The sequence below is a fragment of the Vipera ursinii genome, assembly GCF_947247035.1.
Source record: "Vipera ursinii genome assembly, chromosome: Z".
Lineage (NCBI taxonomy): Eukaryota > Metazoa > Chordata > Lepidosauria > Squamata > Viperidae > Vipera > Vipera ursinii.
The window spans coordinates 84,448,973-84,470,861 of record NC_139517.1 but is presented as its reverse complement, the minus strand read 5'-3'; the positions used below and the strand labels follow the sequence as shown (position 1 = coordinate 84,470,861).

General features: G+C 39.4%; 1 protein-coding gene across 1 annotated transcript in view; it reads right to left on the bottom strand.

Moving 5' to 3' along the window:
• Positions 1–21,889, bottom strand: part of ZNF385D (zinc finger protein 385D) — a gene marked incomplete at its 3' end in the record, with an annotated part of 375,501 nt that overhangs the window by 5,692 nt on the left and 347,920 nt on the right. The window contains exons 6-7 of the mRNA XM_083376165.1: positions 4,326–4,559; positions 619–797 (exon numbers count right to left, since the gene is read on the bottom strand). Coding sequence (XP_083232291.1) covers positions 619–797; positions 4,326–4,559 — 413 coding nt within the window. The remainder of the gene's footprint in view (positions 1–618; positions 798–4,325; positions 4,560–21,889) is intronic.

Genomic DNA, 21,889 nt, shown 5'->3' with positions numbered 1-21,889 from the left:
ATATATGACAGTTTAACGAAAATATAATTCAGCAAAACAAATTATCATCCACAAAATCATCATGAACCATATGGCATGGCTGTGCAAACTGTTTAGAAGCATGCCTTGTGGCTTTGGAAGCAATCCAGCAAATGTGCCGTCTGTTCAGAAGGGTGGAAAGGGATGTGAAATGTACATGATACACTTTTCAGAGATGTGATACCTTGCTGAACCGAGCAGCAGGTTTGGTTGAAATGTCCATCTCTCTAGTTTGCACTACTCTGTCCTGTTGGTAAGAAATCAAAGAATCATATGATTGATTCACACACCATAATGTTTTAACATATGGAGACATAGTCTGGAGGCACTCAGATGTGTTACCTTTCATTTCTATAGTTGAAAATACTGTGGGCATCTGCGTCAATGTAAGAATCTCCTAGAATTACAATATTGTTGCAGAAATTACAGCAAAACTGGAAAGTACCAGTCATTCTTGACAAATTGCAGAGCATGATTATAATCACATCAATGGCCCCCATAATATCTTAAAAATTGGCAGCTTTACTGATCCCTACCTAAGAACCTTGAACTTATGGAACTTCGGAGCAACAAAAGGCATACATTGCCAAACCTTAGTACCTGTTTAAGTTGTGTCTCAGAGTTCACGTGCACATCACAAATTTCACAGTGAAATGTTTTGTTCTGAAGTCCTGTATTTCCTTTATTGATAGGTCCTTTTCCTTTGACACCTGTCCTGGGAAAGGCTTTGATGGTTCCACTCCCATTACGGGCTTCTAGCATAGTTTTGTGCTTTGTGCCTAAAGATGTCAAACATATAAAATAATAATCTTAGAAAAAATATTTGAATAAATCTTTCATCTTCCTCTGGATTACCTTTCTCCAATATGTGGGGATTTTAATTTTCAGGATTCTTTAGCACTATAGACATAGCCAAGAATGTTAAAAAGTTCTCATATTTAAGGAATTTAAAGAATGGGAAGTTTGTTCTAGCTATACCTCAGGTTCTATCCCTGGTAAATTTTTTATGCACCCATCTGTAATTCTCCAGATTGATTTGATTAATAATGATGATGATGATGATGATGATGATGATGATGATGATGTTGAAAGGGATATTGGAGGTCATCTAGTCCAACCCCCTGCTCAGGCAGGAAACCCTATACCAATATTAATATTGTAATCATATTAATATTGTCTATACAGCAATGCTACCTAAGTAATTTTAATTTCATATAAAAATCTGGGACGTTATGGTTCCATAATTTAGTTATTTATTTCCATACACTGGTGATACAATTTTAATTTGCCCAAAGTCACATATAACTAATGGGCCCCAGGTTATCCTTTCCTCAACTTTTATGCTAAAGAAGCTGCAATCAGTCTGTAGTAAAGTATGTGAGAATTTAAGTGGAGACTTTATTTTGATCACCAGCTGCCAATTAAACATGTCCTCCCACAAAAAGATAAAATCATTCGGACATTGGTTTGAATCATTGCCACATATTCTAATTGGATTATTAATAGTAATTTTGAAAACCTGCTGCTAGTGAAGGAATTGGCACTATATCAAAATACCTTTTTGACAGTGCACACACTCCATTGGGAGGAATGAAAACTAAATGGCAACAAAATCACCCTTTTTAAAAAGAATGTATGGTTTATTTCTAGAAGTCATTACCAGAAAAAATATTGCTTCTAAAAACTAAAATATTTACAATAAAAGTCTATTCTGTTTCTTGCCACTGTTTCTTCAACAGAGGAAAATTCCCAGGACTCCATGTATCTTTATATTTTTCATTTTTAAAGAGGGGAATGCAAAGTTAGTATATGTTATGACAATTTAAACACTAATTATTATTCCAAACATTTTACAAGAGTTAGGCAGTAAGTACACAAAATCCTTGTGAATCCCAAAGCAATATTCATACTTATAAAGATTATGCCATTGGGGATTTCCCAATTTGCCAATTCCAGATCCCAAACAGATCGCTTTTTCAGCTTATTTAACCAATCAGACTGAGTGTAAAACAATTTTCAGAGATTACAGATAATGTGAACAAGCCACTGAAATAAAAACACTGTGTATATATGTGATATCATTCATTCTTTGCAAAAAAAACCCATGCAATAAAACATGATTTAAAAAAATCACAACTTTTCCTTCCTCAGAGAAGGAAAAGTTATCCAATGTAATCTAATATTGATTCTGAAAACATCAAAAACCATATAAATAGTTATGGTCATAGATATTTAATAAATGCTATGATAGATTTTAACATATTAAAAGTTGAAAGCAATATTAATATGCTCACTGTTTGCAAATCAAATTTAATATTAAATAAATATATATATATATATGAACAATTATTTATATAAATGAGATAAAACCTACAAAGAAGTCTTCTAAGTACATGCATCTAGTGTTATCTAAATTTATAAAACACCATTCACAAAAGTACCTGTTTTGTATACATGACAAATGAATGGTAATTTTAAAACAAGATATTTCATATGATTTGGACCAATTTAACTAATTTTGTCATGTTTAACATTTCCACTGATATATTACAAGTGGGGGGAAGGGTATCAAGGTAATGAAAGACATGCATCAAGAATTACTTTCCAAATAGAATGGTACATTCATTGAAATGAAATGTGGCAACACAAGGTGGTACTGAATAATACAACAATGAATCTGCAGCATCTGTTTTTAAACAGTTTCTACTTCAAAACCTGCACTGATAAATTCATACCCTTGGGAAAAGAAACCAAGATGTGATGTAGAGAAAGTTATACTTCAGATACATGCTACATATTTGTCATTGAATACTGAATATAAAAGCAAAAGCAATTTTTCTCACAGTTTAAAAAAAAATTGAAGAAGAATACAGGAGTTTGATACAGTGTCTTAATGACTGAATACAGATGATGCCAATATAAAACTAGAACTAAGAAGACCCATTTACAGGTTCACCTCAGCTAGAAAGCTCACTGAATTTGGCCAGTCAAACTCAGCCCAATCTAACCTAATTTATAAGATGCTCTGAGGGGAAAATCAGAGGAATGAATGCTATATATGCCTCCTTGAGCTTCTGGAGAAAAGGCAGGATATAAATCTAACAAATACATATATAGAATACATAAAATATGAAAAAATCAAGAAGGATTATTTGTGGGCCCTATAAACATCTAGAAAACTATGTACAAAATAAAAATAACAAGATTGAAAAATGGAAAAAGAAAATAATGATGCTATAATAAATTCAGTCTAAATTTGACGAATGAAAAATGGCTGACCGCATAAAATAACCTCAAATACATAAGTGAAAGAAATACTTCTAGTTATTAGCTATATTATATTAGCTTGAATATTTGAATGAGTAAAATAAATGGTGGGTTTAAAGGCTAAATTGTATTATTGACATTTTTATTATATTGGTTTTATTAGTTTTATTGTTCTAATACTCAGCTTGCAAGTTGCATTGCTTTCACTGAATCAGCTGAATTGGATTGTAGCTTAACAGTATTAGATAAAATAGTTGGAAGAACCCAAGTCCAAGAGAAAAGGAGAAACTACAGTTTGAATATGAGAGATGTTTTTCCTTTAAAGATTTTCAGTTATGTTTTAGAATATATTTATTTTATTTATTTATTTATTATATTTTTATACCGCCCTTCTCCCGAAGGACTCAGGGCGGTGCACAGGGCAATAAATACAAAACAGGATACAAAAGTTGAAAGTGATTAAATAAATGCCCATGGTTAAAACAATAATTAAGACGTATTAAAACTCCAACCCTAACCCATCAGACCAGGTCAGATTGCTCAAATAGATACGTTTTTTACATCTAGTTAGATTGTTCATACTACCTCCTTAAAAGTTTCTAAGTGGTTGTGAAATCAATTAATCTAAGATATGTCATTTGATGAAAGGTGTCAGTGCTGAAGAATGGAAAAGAACAATTTTGATTAAGATGTGTATGTGTGTGTGTTCATCTATGTATGCTTATATTTAGCCAATTGTTTTTTTCTAATGCAGCAATGCAAACATTAAGTGCCTCTTTCAAATTCTGCTTAACGTTATACATCCAGCCCTATTAGCTTCTGCTTTCCTTTCCTCTAAAACAGTATTCAGTTCATGCAATCAAATGCTTCAGCAGGATTGAAAACTGGTATTTGAAGAAGGAAACTGATTACATCTATGGATCAAAAGGTTCTACTTTCCTTTTTTATAATGGTTTTCTTTTCTTGTCATTTAATTGTTAATAAATTCATGGAATTTCTAGCTTTCTCTTCTGCAAGCCATCTGAAAAGCTCAATCTTACCACTGTTGTGTGCCTCCAGCTGGGAGGCAGAGTTGACAGCAACTTTGCATAGTGAACAATAAAGCAACCGTTTAGCCTTTTCTTCTTCTGTCTCTCCTAAGGAGCCCACACCACTGCTGGTGGCAGTGGAGGGAATTTTTTCAATTTTTGAGGTGATTTCAGTCATTGTTACACTGTTCTTCCGAATTTCAATAGCTGGAGATGTTGATATTGCTGGTGCTTCTGTTGTACTATCTGTTTTACAGATTGAAACAAAAAAATAAGTTAAACAATTATTTCTTCATTACAATTCTGCAAACATTGGGTGTAATAAGAAACTTGTCATGAGAAGTGGTTTAAACTGGAAAAAAACCCTTCCATGTAGTATCATAACAATATGGACTTTAATAGAGATCTTTAGACTTTACTAGATTCGGTCAGTTAGAAAAAAAAATTATTGGTGGAATTATTGCCTCTCGAAATTGTGGGTGCTCCAACACTGGAGGTTTTTAAGAAGAGATTCGACAACCAGTTGTCTGAAATGGTATAGCCCTTCCTGCCTGAGCAGGGGGTTGGACTAGAAGATCTCCAAGGTCACTTGCAACTCTATAATTCTGTTACTGTCATTTTATCTGTATAAACATAAAATAATAACAACTACAATCCACTGTCCCTAGTCATGCAACATGACTGCTTGTTAATCATTCAGTGGCAGGGTTGCTGGGAATTAGGAAATGGGGGAAATATTGCTGGTAGCTTATGTTCAGCCACTTGCATTAAGATTGATCATAAAATAGAAAACGAATGCCGAGTGAATAATACTTGCCATTAATCTATTTCAGTCAAAGAGCCTTTCATAAAATGTTGCTGAACATAATAAATTCATTCAAAAGGCTTTTTCCTGGTCATTCTTTCTTAGGAGATAAGCCAACATGTAAATAATTTATGTCAGAAAATGAAACAAATTTTGTAAATGCGTGTGTTCTATACAAACATGTAATATTTTATAATACTAATATATAAGAAAAAATCAAGTGTCATGCTGCAGATTCCAATTTACTGTCCTGGAAAGCTTGGCAAAGACATTAAATGTTCAAATATTATTTGCCTAGCCTCTCTGGAAGATTATACAATCTGTGGGTTGGGTCTCTATCTAGACAAGAAAATAGTGTTCATGAAAGCAAACCCTGTCCTCTTAATTGCACAAATTCTTTGCAAAAAATATTACAGACTGCCAAGAAACCCTGCATTTCCCCTTTTAATGATACAATGGATTTGCCTCGTAGATATCATATTGTGTAGTATTTAAAAACTTCATGATAGATCCTATAAATTGCTTCCCCAAATCAAATGTCAAGCTATCTGGTCCAAACAAATTAACATATTGTTAAATTTGTGGATGGATAGTTTTTGTGGCTTTTGAAGCAGCAGCAGTGAAAGCACAGGGAGGGAAAGCACATTAAGGATAAGTGCTTAATCAATCCTTCCACACCAGCTCACTGACATATAATTTATTTTACTTGAAATAAATGAAAACTTCCAACTCGTCCTTCTGCAAAAATAAAGATTACTGTCAAGAAAAATAAATAATAAATTCAAATAGGGTCAGCAAAGAAATACTGAACTGTAATAAAAAGGCTACTTGGGGCTAAAAGCTAATAAACTTTTGTAACATCAGCAGCCTTAGGGGAATAAATCCTTAATATGAGGAATCACCATTAAAAGAAAATGTTCTTTACCTTTGCTTCTTTGATGGGCATCCAGATAAAGGACTTAATGCAAAGGAAGTTTCACATGAAAGAAGGCAACAAATACATATATTTTTTTCTTTGCAGATTTACTTAGATGGAGAAAACGGTACAAAGAAAAAGATAAATAATGTTCAACAAAGCCAATTCTTCAATTTACTGTAATTCTTTTCTTCCAGGACCTTTAAACTAACAAATACAACTTGGTGGAATTGCAGTGCATGAAATTAAGAAGACCTTAAGAATACATAGGAGCCGCCACATCTACTCCAATCACAGTTTTAGTCTCAAAAATTACTCTTAGAATTTCGCTTCTGCCCTTTAATTTTAGTGTCAATCTTCCCTGCTTTAGACAAGTTCCTAAGTAACTTTTAAAATAATTTCAGACACACTGTATTGGCAGCTGATCTATTATTATTTTCATTATTATTTCTTCCCAGGGGCTGTTAGTTCTGCTTTTGCAACCAGAATACTTGAACACCATACAACCTGTGTCTTAAAAGAAAGAAAAAATAAACATAGAACAAAATAGAACAAAAAAACTGAAAGGGAAAAAAAATTTCAGCCCACTCATGAATCATTCTAACATTTCACTTTCAGAAATGGGCAAGAGTGTCCCATCTCTAAATTTGAGCTCTTGAAACAAAACCTGAGAAATCCATCCCTCACTGAAATAATATAAGTTCACCGCCAATATTTCGGCGAAGAAACAAATGAGACAGCTATCTTATAAAATGTTTACCTGTTATTTATAAAGTCTAGAATATATTCTTCTTCCTTCATTCCATAATTCACCTTCTGAAATGTTTAGTTCTACAATTCCAACGTAATTTAAGTGTAAGTTATCTCTCCATTTAGGGAGACAATTAGCTGTAAGAATTTTAGAGGTGAAACAAAAATTAACTCTATAGACAGAAGATATAATCATGAAATATAATTAGAACAATCAATCATATGCTGAGGGAAAAAGATGAAAGTATAGGAAAAAGAGAGGGAAGAGACAATTTATTCCTTTCTTTAATTCTCCTACTGCCTTTCTTCATCCTTTTATCATTTGATTAATTCTAGATGGTGTTCTTTAACACTTCAAATCACCGGTTACATCAAGACATGGTTTGGATGCTGTTTTGCCAAGTATCAGGATAGTGATCAGGTGCCCAGGCAATTGGTTCTTTTGGATCCAGAGACAATGAAGACTCCAGTAAATAAAGAGATTTTAAGCTTTACTAGCTCAAGCAAACAAAGCATAACATATCAAGCAAAATAATATTCAAATCTCTCATAAACTGTAAGGAGCTCCTTAATATCGACAGCAGAGATAGCCCATTGGAATCCAGTTTCCACAGAAGCTAGGTTGCTAGGTTGTGTGCAGAAGCTCCTCACAAACATCAATTCCAAAGTTTTTATCAAAACCTGGTGCCATGACTTTATGGCCCTGCTACGGTAAGCAGTTGCAAGACTAGACCTTGACTGGCTTGCACATGACTCTGAGATGGGAATCAAAGTCTAAGACTTTCACAGCAAGAGAAGCTTTGAAGCTCCATGAATGTCCTTCCTTTCTGCTTTGTTTAGCAAGCAAGAATGAAAAACAAACAGGCTAGCTGAAAATGAATTCTAAACTTCTAGTCTTTTCTTAATATGAAGAGAAATGTTACTAACTCCTAACAGTATTTTTAAACATTACCACACCAGATACACCTGCATTTAAAGACTGGGAAAGGGGATTAAAAAGTTACTTTTGTTTCAAGCAGCACTTGAATTTAAAAAAGAGGGCCAAGAAGAAAGCAGGATAATTGCAGAACAGGCTTTCAAAATATGTGTCAATGACCCCCTCCATATATAACACTTCCAATATATTGAAGTTTATACCAATAAACCTCAATAAAATATAAAGTTTATACCACAGGTCGGCAACCTGCGGCTCCGGAGCCGCATGCGGCTCTTTGAGCCGTCTCTTGCGGCTCCCAGCCGCCCGGTGCGCGCGCACCTCTTCCAACGGGCAGTGGTGCGCGCGCACCTCTCCAAATGGAGAGTGGCACCGCCCGTTTGGAGAGGTGCACGCGCACCTCCCCGAATGGGCGGAGGTGCGCGCGCACCTCCCCAAACCTTTGGAGAGGTGCGCGCGTACCTCCGCGCGAATGGGCAGCGGTGCCGCTCTTTCAGGAAGCCCGCCTCGGCCCGTCTGTGAAGCTGCCGAAAGCGGCAGCTTAGCAGACGGGCCGCGGCAGCTTCCGCAAAGAGCGGCGCCCCTGCCCATTCCGAGAGGTGCGCGCGCACCTCTCCGAACGACCGGAGGTGCGCGCGCACCTCCCCAAACCTTTGGGGAGGTGCGCGCGTACCTCCGCGCGAACGGGCAGCGGTGCCGCTCTTTCAGGAAGCTGCCGCTTTCGGCAGCTTCCTGAAAGAGCGGCGCCGCTGCCCCTTCGCTTTCGGCAGCTTCCTGAAAGAGCGGCGCTGCTGCCCCTTCGCACGGAGGTACGCGCGCACCTCCCCAAAGGTTTGGGGAGGTGCGCGCGCAACTCCGGTCGTTCGGAGAACGGGCAGCGGTGCCGCTCTTTCAGGAAGCTGCCGCTTTCAGCAGCTTCCTGAAAGAGCGGCGCCGCTGCCCCTTCGCTTTCGGCAGCTTCCTGAAAGAGCGGCGCTGCTGCCCCTTCGCACGGAGGTACGCGCGCACCTCCCCAAAGGTTTGGGGAGGTGCGCGCGCAACTCCGGTCGTTCGGAGAACGGGCAGCGGTGCCGCTCTTTCAGGAAGCTGCCGCTTTCGGCAGCTTCCTGAAAGAGCGGCGCCGCTGCCCCTTCGCTTTCGGCAGCTTCCTGAAAGAGCGGCGCTGCTGCCCCTTCGCACGGAGGTACGCGCGCACCTCCCCAAAGGTTTGGGGAGGTGCGCGCGCAACTCCGGTCGTTCGGAGAACGGGCAGCGGTGCCGCTCTTTCAGGAAGCTGCCGCTTTCGGCAGCTTCCTGAAAGAGCGGCGCTGCTGCCCCTTCGCACGGAGGTACGCGCGCACCTCCCCAAAGGTTTGGGGAGGTGCGTGCGCAACTCCGGTCGTTCGGAGAACGGGCAGCGGTGCCGCTCTTTCAGGAAGCTGCCGCTTTCGGCAGCTTCCTGAAAGAGCGGCGCCGCTGCCCCTTCGCTTTCGGCAGCTTCCTGAAAGAGCGGCGCCGCTGCCCCTTCGCTTTCGGCAGCTTCCTGAAAGAGCGGCGCTGCTGCCCCTTCGCACGGAGGTATGCGCGCACCTCCCCAAAGGTTTGGGGAGGTGCGCGCGCAACTCCGGTCGTTCGGAGAGGTGCGCGCGCACCTATCGGAATGGGCAGGGGCGCCGCTCTTTGCGGAAGCTGCCGCGGCCCGTTTGCTAAGCTGCCGCTTTCGGCAGCTTCACAGACGGGCCGCGGCGGGCTTCCTGAAAGAGCGGCACCGCTGCCCATTCGCGCGGAGGTACGCGCGCACCTCCGGTCGTTCGGAGAGGTGCGCGCGCACCTCTCGGAATGGGCAGGGGCGCCGCTCTTTGCGGAAGCTGCCACGGCCCGTCTGCAAAGCTGCCGAAAGCGGCAGCTTTGCAGACGGGCCGTCGCCATCGGGCAACCGGGAACCGGTTCCATCTCATTTTTTTAAAAATGGCAGCCGCGTGCGTCCGCGCATGCGCAAAAAACCTTTTTGCGCATGCGCGTGCATGGACACACGCACGCGGCTCCCTCTTTTTTTAATTTGTGATGGAACCGGTTCCCAGTGGCTCTTTTTCTTTTTTAGGTTGCCGACCCCTGGTTTATACCAATAAACTTCAATATAATATAAACTTCAATATAAATAACATAAATAGCAGTTGGGAAAAATAACCAACCAATCACACACAACAGTGATACATGCAACAAAAAAATGGACTTCCCCAGGATTAAAGGCAAAATAAGTATGCAACTGGCCTTTGTGAAAGAACAGCCAGGTAGATGCTGTCTTGTGGGGGAGGAATGATGTTCCAGAGGGCATAAAAACAAAAAATTCTCTGTTCTGGGGTCTTACTAGATGATGATAACAGATGGAATCTAGAGCACGCTTCTGCTGCTGGCTCTAATGGGAAGCTGGATATAGCAGTCCTGTAAATAACCTAACCCCAAGCAATGAAGGGCTTTAAAGGTAAATACTGGCACCTTGAATTGCACAAGGAAGCGTATTGGCAATCAATACAGCTTGTTGAGCAGGAGTGTCACACGTGCTGAATTACAGGAACCCATAACTCCTGCTGTGACTGAATTTTGCATCATCTGATGCTTCCAAATATTCTTCAAGGGCACCTCCCCATGTAAAGCATGTTGTAGTAATGGGAGGTGATTAAGGAATCATGACTGAGCAGAGCCTCCTTGCTCAGGAATAGCTTCAGCTGGCTCATAGCATGAAGCTATGCAATAACATAAATGTATTCATAAGGTCATTATAAAAATTATTAAATTGATTAATCTATCAATTCAATAATACATACTTTACACATATGGAAACATTATATATACTTTTTAAAATCATTCTGAAAAATGCTCATTCTCTTGGAGGAGTCTAAGAAGAAGTAAATAGATGTAGAATAATGTTTTGACTGAGAAGGATATTCCAAATCTTTCATTTTTGGCAGATTAGAAATTTCATTCTGCTTATATAACTCTCTTCTCATTAATAAAGATAAACACATGATTGGCTGTTTGCTGCTCTAGGAATGCCACTCTCATTCCAAAGCAGAGAAAAAGGCAGCAGTCTTTCATGTTACATTTTGTGTACAAGGCAAATAAAATAACAACTTTGCCATATATCTGGCAGACAAAATCGCTCAGATCCGGACCGGTTTGGACTCTGACTGGGCAGTCTGATGTGGAGGAATCGGACGGTCTTGAGCATGTTATCTGGACTGAGTTCGATCCTGTTTCCCCTGATGATGTGTACAGGATCATGGGGAGGCTGAGCACCACCACCTGTTTGTTGGATCCGTGCCCCTCCTGGCTAGCTTATGCGGCCCGGGAGGGGACACGAGGCTGGTTCCATGCAGTAATAACTGCTTCTTTGAAGGAGGGTGTCTTCCCTGCCACCTTGAAGGAGGCGGTGGTGAGACCCCTCCTCAAGAAGCCTGCCCTGGACCCGGCTGTTTTAAATAACTATTGTCCAGTCTCCAACCTTCGCTTTTTGGCGAAGGTTGTTGAGAGTGTGGTGGCGCATCAGCTTCCTCTGTTCCTGGAGGAAACTGATTATCTGGACCCGTACCAATCAGGTTTCAGGCCCGGATACAGCACGGAGACGGCATTGGTCACGCTGGTGAATGATCTCTGGAGGGCTTGGGACAGGGGTTGCTCCTCTGTCCTGGTCCTATTAGATCTCTCAGCGGCTTTTGATACCATCGACCATGGTATCCTACTGCGGCGTCTCAGGGGGTTGGGAGTGGGAGGCACCGTTTTTACGGTGGTTCTCCTCCTATCTCCTGGGCCATTCACAGTTGGTGTTGATGGTAGGGCAGAGATCCGCCCCGAGGCCTCTCATTTGTGGAGTCCCTCAGGGGTCGGTTCTCTTGCCCCTCCTGTTCAACATCTATATGAAGCCACTGGGTGAGATAATTTGTGGTTTCGGGGTGGGGTATCATCAGTACGCTGATGATACCCAACTTTTTCTTTCCACCCTGAACCAACCCAGCGATGCCCTCGCCGTGATGTCCCAGTGCCTGGAGGCGGTCCAGGTCTGGATGGGGAGAAACAGGCTTTGTCTCAATCCCGCCAAGACTGAGTGGCTGTGCATATCGGCATCTCGGGTTAACCAGACTATTCCATCTCTAATGATGGGGGGGTGAGGTGTTACCCCCCGTTGATAGGGCTCGCAACTTGGGCGTCCTCCTGGATTCACGACTCAATTTTGAAGACCATATAGGAGCCGTGACCAGGGGGGCTTTTGCCCAGGTTCGCCTGGTGCGCCAGTTGCGACCCTACCTGGACTGAGATGCCCTATGCACAGTCACTCATGTGCTCGTGACCTCCCGCTTAGACTACTGCAACGCTCTCTACATGGGGCTGCCCTTGAGGACCACTCGGAGGCTTCAGCTGGTGCAGAATGCGGCCGCGCGAGTTGTGATGGGGGTTTCCCTATATTCCCATGTAATACCTCTACTCCGCGAGCTGCATTGGCTTCCGGTTACCCTCCGGGTGAGATTCAAGGTGCTGGTGATGACCTATAAAGCCCTAAATGGCTTGGGTCCGGGATATCTGAGGGAACACCTGCTGCCAGCATCAAGTTCCCTTCGTCCAGTGTGCTCCCACAGGGAGGGTCTTCTCAGGGTGCCACCGGTAAGAGATTGCCGGCGGACGACACCCAGGGATAGGGCCGCCTCAGTGGGGGCACCTGCCCTTTGGAACCAGCTGCCAGTGGAGCTGAGGACTGCCCCCAACCTCCGTTCATTCCGCCAGGACCTGAAGACCTGGCTCTTCGAGCTCTCTGGCCCAGGCTGAGGATTAATCTTATTTTAACTGGGGTTTTATTTATGCAGGGACAAATATAATTTTTTTAAATTTGTTTTTAACTTTTGTATCTTGGTTTTTTAATCACCCTGTAAACCGCCCTGAGTCCTTCAGGAGAGGGCGGTATATAAATAATAAAATAAATAAATAAATAAATAAATAAATAAATAAATAAATAAATAAATATATAAAATATGAAAAACTGAGGCTTTTAAAGGAAAAACAGCAATTGAAACTATGACACATCATCTACAATTGACTAATATTTTGCTTCCTGATAACTTTCTCTTGGGGAAATGTTAAATGAGCCATCAAAACTCACAAGGAAAACAGAAAATCTGTGAAATATAGGAAGATATAACATTATGGGCCCCTGGTGTAGTTATTATTTACTAATTATTATTAGTTATTATTAACATTTTGCCTTTGGCATCTAGTCATGCCGGCCACATGACTACGGAGACGTCCTCGGACAAGCGCTGGCTTTTTGGCTTTGAAACGGAGATGAGCACTGGCCCCTAGAGTCGGAAACGACTAGCACGCATGTGCGGGGGAACCTTTACCTTTACCTTTTTATTGCTATATTTTACGTATATGTATATATGTGTATAAACATTAAGAAAAATACCATTCTATTTCTATAAAATACTGGCCTGTCTTCTATGTTTCTGACTTGATATATTGTATGTGCACAAAATCATAAGCCTGAGTTACTGAACCTGAACATATTTCTAATTATTAGTCTTGGGGTAATTCTGCATTCTATGAGCTTGACGTATTACAGATTCATACTAAAGTCTTCATGTCAGCTAGGATAGGAACAAATTGTTTCAGAATAATTCTCTTTTCTTCAATCTTTAAGATGTCAACTTTAAAGTAATTTTAAGTGGTGGCAATGTTTGTTTCTTTAAAATCATGTACAGTATATTACCCCAAATATAAGTTATAAGAGTGCTTCTGTAATAATTGACGTTAGGTGGATATAGTATATTGAGCTGAACAAGTAAATTTAACAAGAAGCTTTTCAGTATAATAATTCCTATGTAAAATCTGTCTAAAATTTGGCTAGGAAAAACTTCGGTCTGTCCTTTTTCCTATATCAGCAACCTTCCCAGTATGCCCATCTTTCTGTCTGCTCTCTGCAGTGGTTCCCTTCTTCCTTTTGCAGTGTGTTGAATACCGAAGAGACTATGAGTATCTGGACAACATTTTCATATCAAAATGCATCAAGTACCAAATCTGATGAATTTTGAAGCAGTGAAATACCAAGGTGCCACTGTAATTGCCAGTTTGAGGAGGATAAACCTCAAATTTTAATAAAAGGCATTTTTATTGTTAAAAAAGCATTCCCTACTCCAACTGTGGAAGCTTTCAGAAAAAACTCCCAAGACATTTTTTTTATCTAACAGCCAGTGTAGATCTCATGTGGTAATAATGCAATTTATGATTAAGCTTTATTTCACCATTTACTAAATAACTCTTGAACACATTTACACCAAAGCTAAGCTGATTTTTCTATGAGCTGTTGTTCACTCAGCCATCCAACTGAACATCTTTAGGAGCTTCTTCTGGAAGTCCCCCTTTTGATAAACATGTTTTATTTGAAGCAATTAGTGGAAAACAGAGATTAAATCCTATTGTGGCATTCTATGGGATTACCTGTTAATTGTTGCCAAAAGTTAGGATTCTTAAAATGTATGACTAGATCCAAATAATATATTTTAGATGGCAAAATAAAGGTGGCTTGTAATAATTTAATCACTGATTATTATTTTTTACTTTTCTTTGCTGGGTTCTTTTAGAAATATCCTGAATACAAAAAGAATTGATTTCAACTTTTTGCCTAGTCTGGAGTGTTACCTTATCCGTTTGCAAGACTGGATAGACATGTTCACATGGTTCCTGAAGGAGACAAAAAAGGAAGATCTGAAATAGTGTATCATTTCTAAAGGTGCAGCTCTTAAGCCCGGATTCTTATGTCACCATGTTGAGATTTGTTGTTAAATCCCAGAAATGGTGATAGCGTATGTACTATGAAATACATAAAAAGGGGGATAGAACAGTCTCTTTCCTCATAGAAACTATTCTTGACACCAAGTATATGTGTATTGGGTGGTTGCCAACTGTATTTTGCTTATGCAACTTACTGATATCAGCAGAGAAAGCTGGCTAAATAGCATCATTACACCTTAAAGTGCTGACTGAGTTAATGATACAGTCATTGTAAAATGCTGTTTAAGATAAAGCCTTCTTTTTGCACATCTCCAAGTAGCTACAAATAAGAATGGATTTTTTTTGCTCATAGTTGGATTTAGCCATAATTTTAACCTATTACATCAATAAATAATTCTCAAATTCAAAGTCATCTTCACTTTTACAATTCAGAAAAAAATGTATTATTGTTGCTAGCAATGTGCTACTTCTACTGCTGAGAAAAGTTTGAGGGGATTCAGATCTTGGAAGTAAATCAGAAATACATTTATTGCATCCATGAAAGAAATTAGTTTTTGTGAAGTTGGCAAGCTGTTTTCATTGTAATGATCTGTAGCAATTATTCATTCTTGCAAGTATCACTGCTTTGCTTTGGTACTGCCCCAACCACTGATATTGCTAGGATATCTGAAATGTCAGCATCTAGTGAGGAAGAAGACTTTGTATTTGCAAAAGTTTTATTAACATGCCTCATCTTAATTTAAACAGAGTGCTTGGGAAATCTATAAAAGAGAAAATCTTGAACAAAGTGGCAAACATAAATTCAGAACATTTATGCATGCTAAAACTAATGGGATGGCCCTACATAGAGTACAATCAGTGTATATCTAGTAGCTCTTTAAAATGTTATCCAAGTTGGAGAGGAGTGAGTGAGTCTGAGAATGTGCAGAATAATCCCTATCTGGGGCACTCTTAACAAGAGCCCAGGCCTCAAACAGTCAGCATGCTTTTCTGGCATCACCTTTAAAGAAGCTATAGTATGATGCTGAATCAATGAGGAAGAGTTTAGTGCTTGGACAGTTCTCTGTCCTTTCTCCCAAAATGTACATGGAAGCCCAACCTACTGCCAAGAATTTGAAGGTGGAAGCATAGCCAAATTTCCCAAAAACACAAATCTTAGCCACAGAGCACTCTTCTGTAGTGTGGTTGCTCTTGTCACAGCAGCAGTGCTGAACTTCCAATTGGTCCAGCAGTTGTCCTGTGAGCAAGAGTATCCAATAGAAGAGAAGAGCCATACTGCATTTAGGGTTGAACTGTGGAGTGATGATCTTGGTGATCTCTCATCTGGCAGATTTCTTTCCAGGCACTTCATTACCCAACTAAGTAACTGGCACTGATATTGCCTATCTTTTAACGAAACATCTGCAAGCAAACAATCAAACTCAGAGAGCACCAAGAATTACAAAACAGGTTCTTTGAGAAAGCAATCTGCATCCCTGAACCTTTCTAATTCCTGAAATCCTGGTAAATGGACCATTAAAAAATCAGGAACACTCAGGAAAATCTGCAGAAGACTGTAGGAAAGACAATACTTGATGGCTCTAAGAATAGCTATTTCCATCATCAAAATCTGCAAAAGCTGTGGAAAACCTGGGGTGGGAGTGGGATGGGAAGTGAAAGATGGGAGAGAAGCAGGCTGAATGGAAGAAATTCTGCATTATTCAATAAAAGTCCTCTATCCTGGGGTTATCCTGTTTTACACTGGGAAGGAAATCAGCCACTTAAAAATCACCAAGGAACCCATGATACTATCTGCCAAACTGGATGCTTCAAGTGAACTGTTTAAAGCACTTAAGAATGATATTTGTAACCAGTTAAGCTATGGGTGTGAGCTCTTACTATAAAATATGATGAAACACACAGGTGTCCAAAGTGATTATGAACCAGCTCTCTACTCTTGAAATTATAGCTCATTCATGCTGGAAATGACAAGCTCAACTTTCTTATGCAGAAACATACTTCTAAAGCAGGGTTGTCAAACTGCCGGCCTGCGGGCTGGTTTCATCATACCAAAGCCATGCCCACCCTATTGCCGGCAATGCAAAAAGAGTCATGGTACATCACGACACGTCACGTGACATGGTGAGTTTGACACCTGTGTTCTAAAGGCATTTGTTCCTAGTGTACCCTCCACAAATTTTTAGTTCCTCCTGCTAACAAACAGTTAGCTTTCCATAATTCTCTGCCTAGAAATATAATAATGAGCATTCAGCTTTCTTGCTTTTCTTTCTTTTTTGTTTAAGTGAGTGGATAACTAAACATAGAAAATTTTTGATAGTGGAAAAATAAATGTTAATTTTCCCAAAAAAATACTAACCACAAAAAACAGGGAAAATAACAGTGCAGAACAAAGGTAGAAAACCTTTATTTGATAAATATATTGATTTTTATTCTGTGACCCACTTTATTTTTAGATTATAACAGATTGTTCTGCAGAGCCATTGAGTCTATAATAAGGTAAAGGTAAAGGTTCCCCCGCACATGTGTGCTAGTCGTTTCCGACTCTAGGGGCTCATCTCCGTTTCAAAGCCGAAGAGCCAGCGCTTGTCCAAGGACATCTCTGTGGTCATGTGGCCGACATGACTAGACGCCAAAGGCGCATGGAACGATGTTACCTTCCCACCGTAGTGGTCCCTATTTTTCTACTTGCATTTTTACGTGCTTTCGAACTGCTAGGTTGGCAGAAGCTGGGACGAGTAACAGGTGCTCACTCTGCTACACGGCACTCGGGATTCAACCCACCAAACTGCCGATCTTCTGATCGACAGGCTCAGCGTCCTAACCTCCTAACCCACTGAGCCACCGCGTCCCTCCGAGTCTATAATAGAAACATATAAAAAGAAGCTTTTCTGTCTTCAAGTATAAATATGTTAACAAGCCACATGAGTGTGATTTTAAGAATATTTAGAATCTTTATGTTCCTGATTTTTTTTTATAATCACAATGCAATTTGTATCAGTATGTTGAGGAGGTGACAGAAGTAAAAAACTAACAGAGTTGCTGTGAAGAGAACTTCACTTGTGAGTCACTCTCCAACAATAGAGGCTGGATGTAGCAATTGCTGCATACTACATTATTCCATATCCTGGCAACACTCTACAAATATATTCTGAAGAGTTGGGATATCCCCTGAAGCTGTGTAGAAAGAGTCACAGCAGGCTTCAGGGAAAGGAAGTTATAAAGTCTTCTGCTATGATTTTGTCAGCAATGTCACTGGATAGCAATAGTATTTGCAGACAGAAAGAGTTCTTCCATTCAAAAAAGGAACATTTGGCATTTAATCCATTGTATTGGATATTACATGTAAAACCATACATGGTAAAGACTTGGTTCAGGAAGTATTGGAATCCAGATTCACTTTTCAGATAAACCAGCTTATTTTGTGGCCATAGTACTGGAAAAATCAAGGAGAAAGTTACAAATGTTGGGGTTGAATAGAGGCTAATGTTTTATAAAGCAAAAAGAAAAAATAATAATCCACTACATCAGTTTCAGTTAAGCCTGATTTGCCTATGTCCTGAAGTGGCTTGTTTTTTATTAATTGGAGGTACAAAGCTTTGGAATGAAATTTGCACTCTGTTCCAATTGTCAGTCTCTCCATTTCAATGCACAGTTCATCAATCCTGAAAGAAATTAACTGCAAAATGAAAAGCCTACATTCTTGCTGAAATTAATTGAATGAAACTGGCAGGAACAACCTCACGAGGTAAAGGGCTGTTGGAAAAAGAGCAACGTAAGAAGGTCTGAGGCAGTTCTACATTTAGAAACTAGATAAATGTTGTCTAACCGAGGAGAAGCACAAATGAATAAGGACAGAGGAGAAGAATCGATTCATTCTGCATCTATTTTAAGTAACCTTGATTTTTGACTAGATTTGGAAGCTGTCCTTTCAAGGCATAATATAGATTTCTCCTCATTGGGGCAGAAATAGAAACTGCTTTCAGAAACTATGAATGAAAGATTTTCTATTCCAGGAGCTTTGAGAGTATGAAATGTTTTCAGCATAAGCTTGTGCTCTTGCTATCTAATTAATAAGACTTGTGTAGTGCAGAGGGGGAAAATCAGTTTTACAATGAGAACAAAAGACAATAATTTGAACTTCAAAAGTAGAGCTTACAATCAAGAGCAGTCTGAATTACATTGATTTGTATCCAAGCTTTTCTGGGAAAATAACACATTTTCAATTTGGACTCTTGACTTCAAGGTTAAGCACAAGGTTAAGTACCAGACTGACCTTTTGTTAGCAGCTTTGTGATTTCTAGCAACTTCGTGATACAAGATAAATCTGATAAGTTACATTTAAGGGAAAGAACAAAAATCTCTACTAGTGTTTTGATTGTATATTAGTGTTAATGTCACATAGATATGCACATACACAAAACACCAAGGTGATGATGTCTTTATACATATGACAAGGAAAACACAATTGCTAAAAGTTGCAGCTAGCTTATCAAATGCATGCTTGTAAATTACTACATAAAAGAAGCACTCTTCTAAAGTGATATGGAAAGAAATAGTTTGTCCATAGGCAAAAAAATTGACCTCACTGGTTTACTATAACAAAAGTTATGGGTTTTTTCATATAATGAGATTTATAGCAGTCCCACAAAGATACACAGAAACAGTCTTTTAGGGGGTTATAAGCAATACAATAGTGGAAAGCATGTTATCTTTATTTTTATTTATTTTTTTGTCAAAAATGTATATGGTGATATAAATAAGCCTGTGGATATTCTGTTTCTTGTCCCTGTTGTCACACATCAGTTTCCTAATACTAGTTCTGCACTGACCCTGAAGTATCAATAAGAAGAAGTGAAATCCACCACTTCCTATTTTTCCATTCCCTGGTCACCTTTTGTTTGCTATGTGTGACTTGATGATCTGGGAGTCCAGTTGATCTCCAAGAAAACCTGGAGCATTGGAGATAATGAGAGGGAATAATATCTCAGTATGAATTTCCTCCAATGCTAATAATTGAGACTGTGGAGAAAAAAAACTGTGATAATTACCAATGATATGAGGGTCTCATGAAGAGATTTTAAAATTGTAAATGCCCATGAGGAGAAAAAAAAGTAGTATGGGCTATACCTATGCCCATAAACCCTATCTAAGATTTCTGCCAAGACTATTATATCTCTAACAGCCTAATAAATACTGTAAATGAAAACGGAGAGCAATAATAAAAACTAAGGGAGCCACTGATGATCTTATGATTTATACACTAGACATAGGAAAACCATTCTTCACAATTAAGAATCCAGAGTAAATTATTAGTTCAGATATGTAAGTTTTCTGCTCACTTGCTTTCTCCTCTTATCCCCTACAAACCTTATGTTCATATCCATTACAACAGCTTGGAAATGCTTAGACCATTTGAAATGAAGTTTTAATTTAGAATGGATAGAAGGTAATAAAAGTTCAGCCATATGTTATAGTTGTGTGACCACTTTATATGATATATTCATTAAAAAAGAGAATTGCTAATTCTGCTGATTTATGGGCACTTATAGTGAGAATCTCCAAATATGGCTAAAACAACTTATCAGATACAGGAATGAATATCTCAGTCTTGGAAAGGATGTTTTAACCTTATCAATAGATTAAGCAGACATGCTGAGATATTTCACATTAGTATTTAATTGTAATAAATTAGGTACATTAAATAAATCAGATATCTTGTAAATCTTTAGTGAAAAAAATGATTTTTTAAAAAAAGTCTATGCATCTAGTCTCAGTTGTTTTTTGTTAGAAAAATGACTTCTGTTCGATGAAATTTCATGTTTAAAAACACATTTTAGTTTAGTTTAGTTTTAGTTTTATTAAATTTTTATACCGCCCTTCTCCCGAAGGACTCAGGGCGGTGAACAGGGCATATAATAAAAATACAAAACTACAAAAGTTAAAATAGAATTAAATTAATGCCCAAGATAAAACAATAAAATATACAAATATTTAAAACCCAAATAACTCCCCATCAGGCCAGGCCAGCTTGTTCAAATAGGTGGGTCTTTAACCCGCGCCGGAAGGAGCGGAGATCCGGTGCCATCCGGAGCTCAACCGGCAGTTGATTCCACAAAGCCGGGGTGCCCACAGAGAAGGCCCTCCCCCTGGGGGCCACCAGCCGGCATTCTCTGACCGGAGGCACCCTGAGGAGGCCCTCTCTGTGGGAACGCACAGGGCGGAGGGGAGTTGACGCCGGCAGCAGGTGATCCCCGAGGTATTCCGGACCCATGCCATGTAAGGGCTTAAAAACCATCACTAAGACCTTGAACCTCACCCGGAAGCATTTTTTTAGCACCTTCAAGATGCTATTCTTTATATTGAACTTTATATAAAATATTGTGACTAGGTCATTAGCTTGGCTGTTCATGTAATATTTGATTGTAAGTCATAATGAGCTCCTTTTAGAAGCATTTTTCCAAATATAGTCTTAACTGACGCAAAGCTGCATTCACTACATCATTCTGCATTCTCAGTGTTTATGACTGTTTAACTATTTCTTCACCTTCCAGACATTAACCATTCCTTCCCTGATCTTATGCTCTGAGTTTATTCTTGTCATGCAAAGATTGTCATTAAGGAGAGACAGTTCTTGTGGAATTTGCTTTTAAAAATTCAACATTGTGAACATTCCTATAATGATTTTAGATGTATTCTACTGTTCCAGTATTGATTCTTATACTGAAATAACAAGCACATTTAAAGTTCAGGCAAAGTTATTCCTCATTGGTCATCCAAACCAAAGTTGCCCAAGGTTTCCGGCTTTGCGGACCAGCGGGGGACGAGGGCATGGTTTGCTCAAGTGGCCGTCAAGCACACACACATACACGCCCAGCTCCATTTGCACGAACACTGTGCATGTGTGCCTGTTGCTCAAGCAAATGGAGAATGCATGCACACATGCATTCGCCAGCCATTTCCATGGCCCAGTTGTAATTCTGTCATGGGCCACAGGTTGGGGACTCCATATCTAAACACACAAAAAATAGCCATTTAATATAAATTGCAAAATTGAACTTGAATGCTAAAAACTGAACAATGCTGAATAGTTCTTTTGCTGTATTTGTAAGATATATTATCATTCTTTTCAGTACACCTCCTCCCAAACAGCATGGATTTACCATGAAATCTGAGATGCTCAATATTTGCAAAGAATATGACATCTGCTACATTACATACATTACAATTCAGCTATTACTTCTTGTCAGCATGGTCCCTGGACTTCCTGGCTGAAAATGTCAGAACTGTCACCTAATATATCTGAGGCATATCCAACTAGGATATTTGAGTCAGTTTTCAAGAATGACTCAATTCAATTTTGATTTAAAATTATTTTGCTCCCAGCATGCTTCGTAAGTACTTCATAACACCAA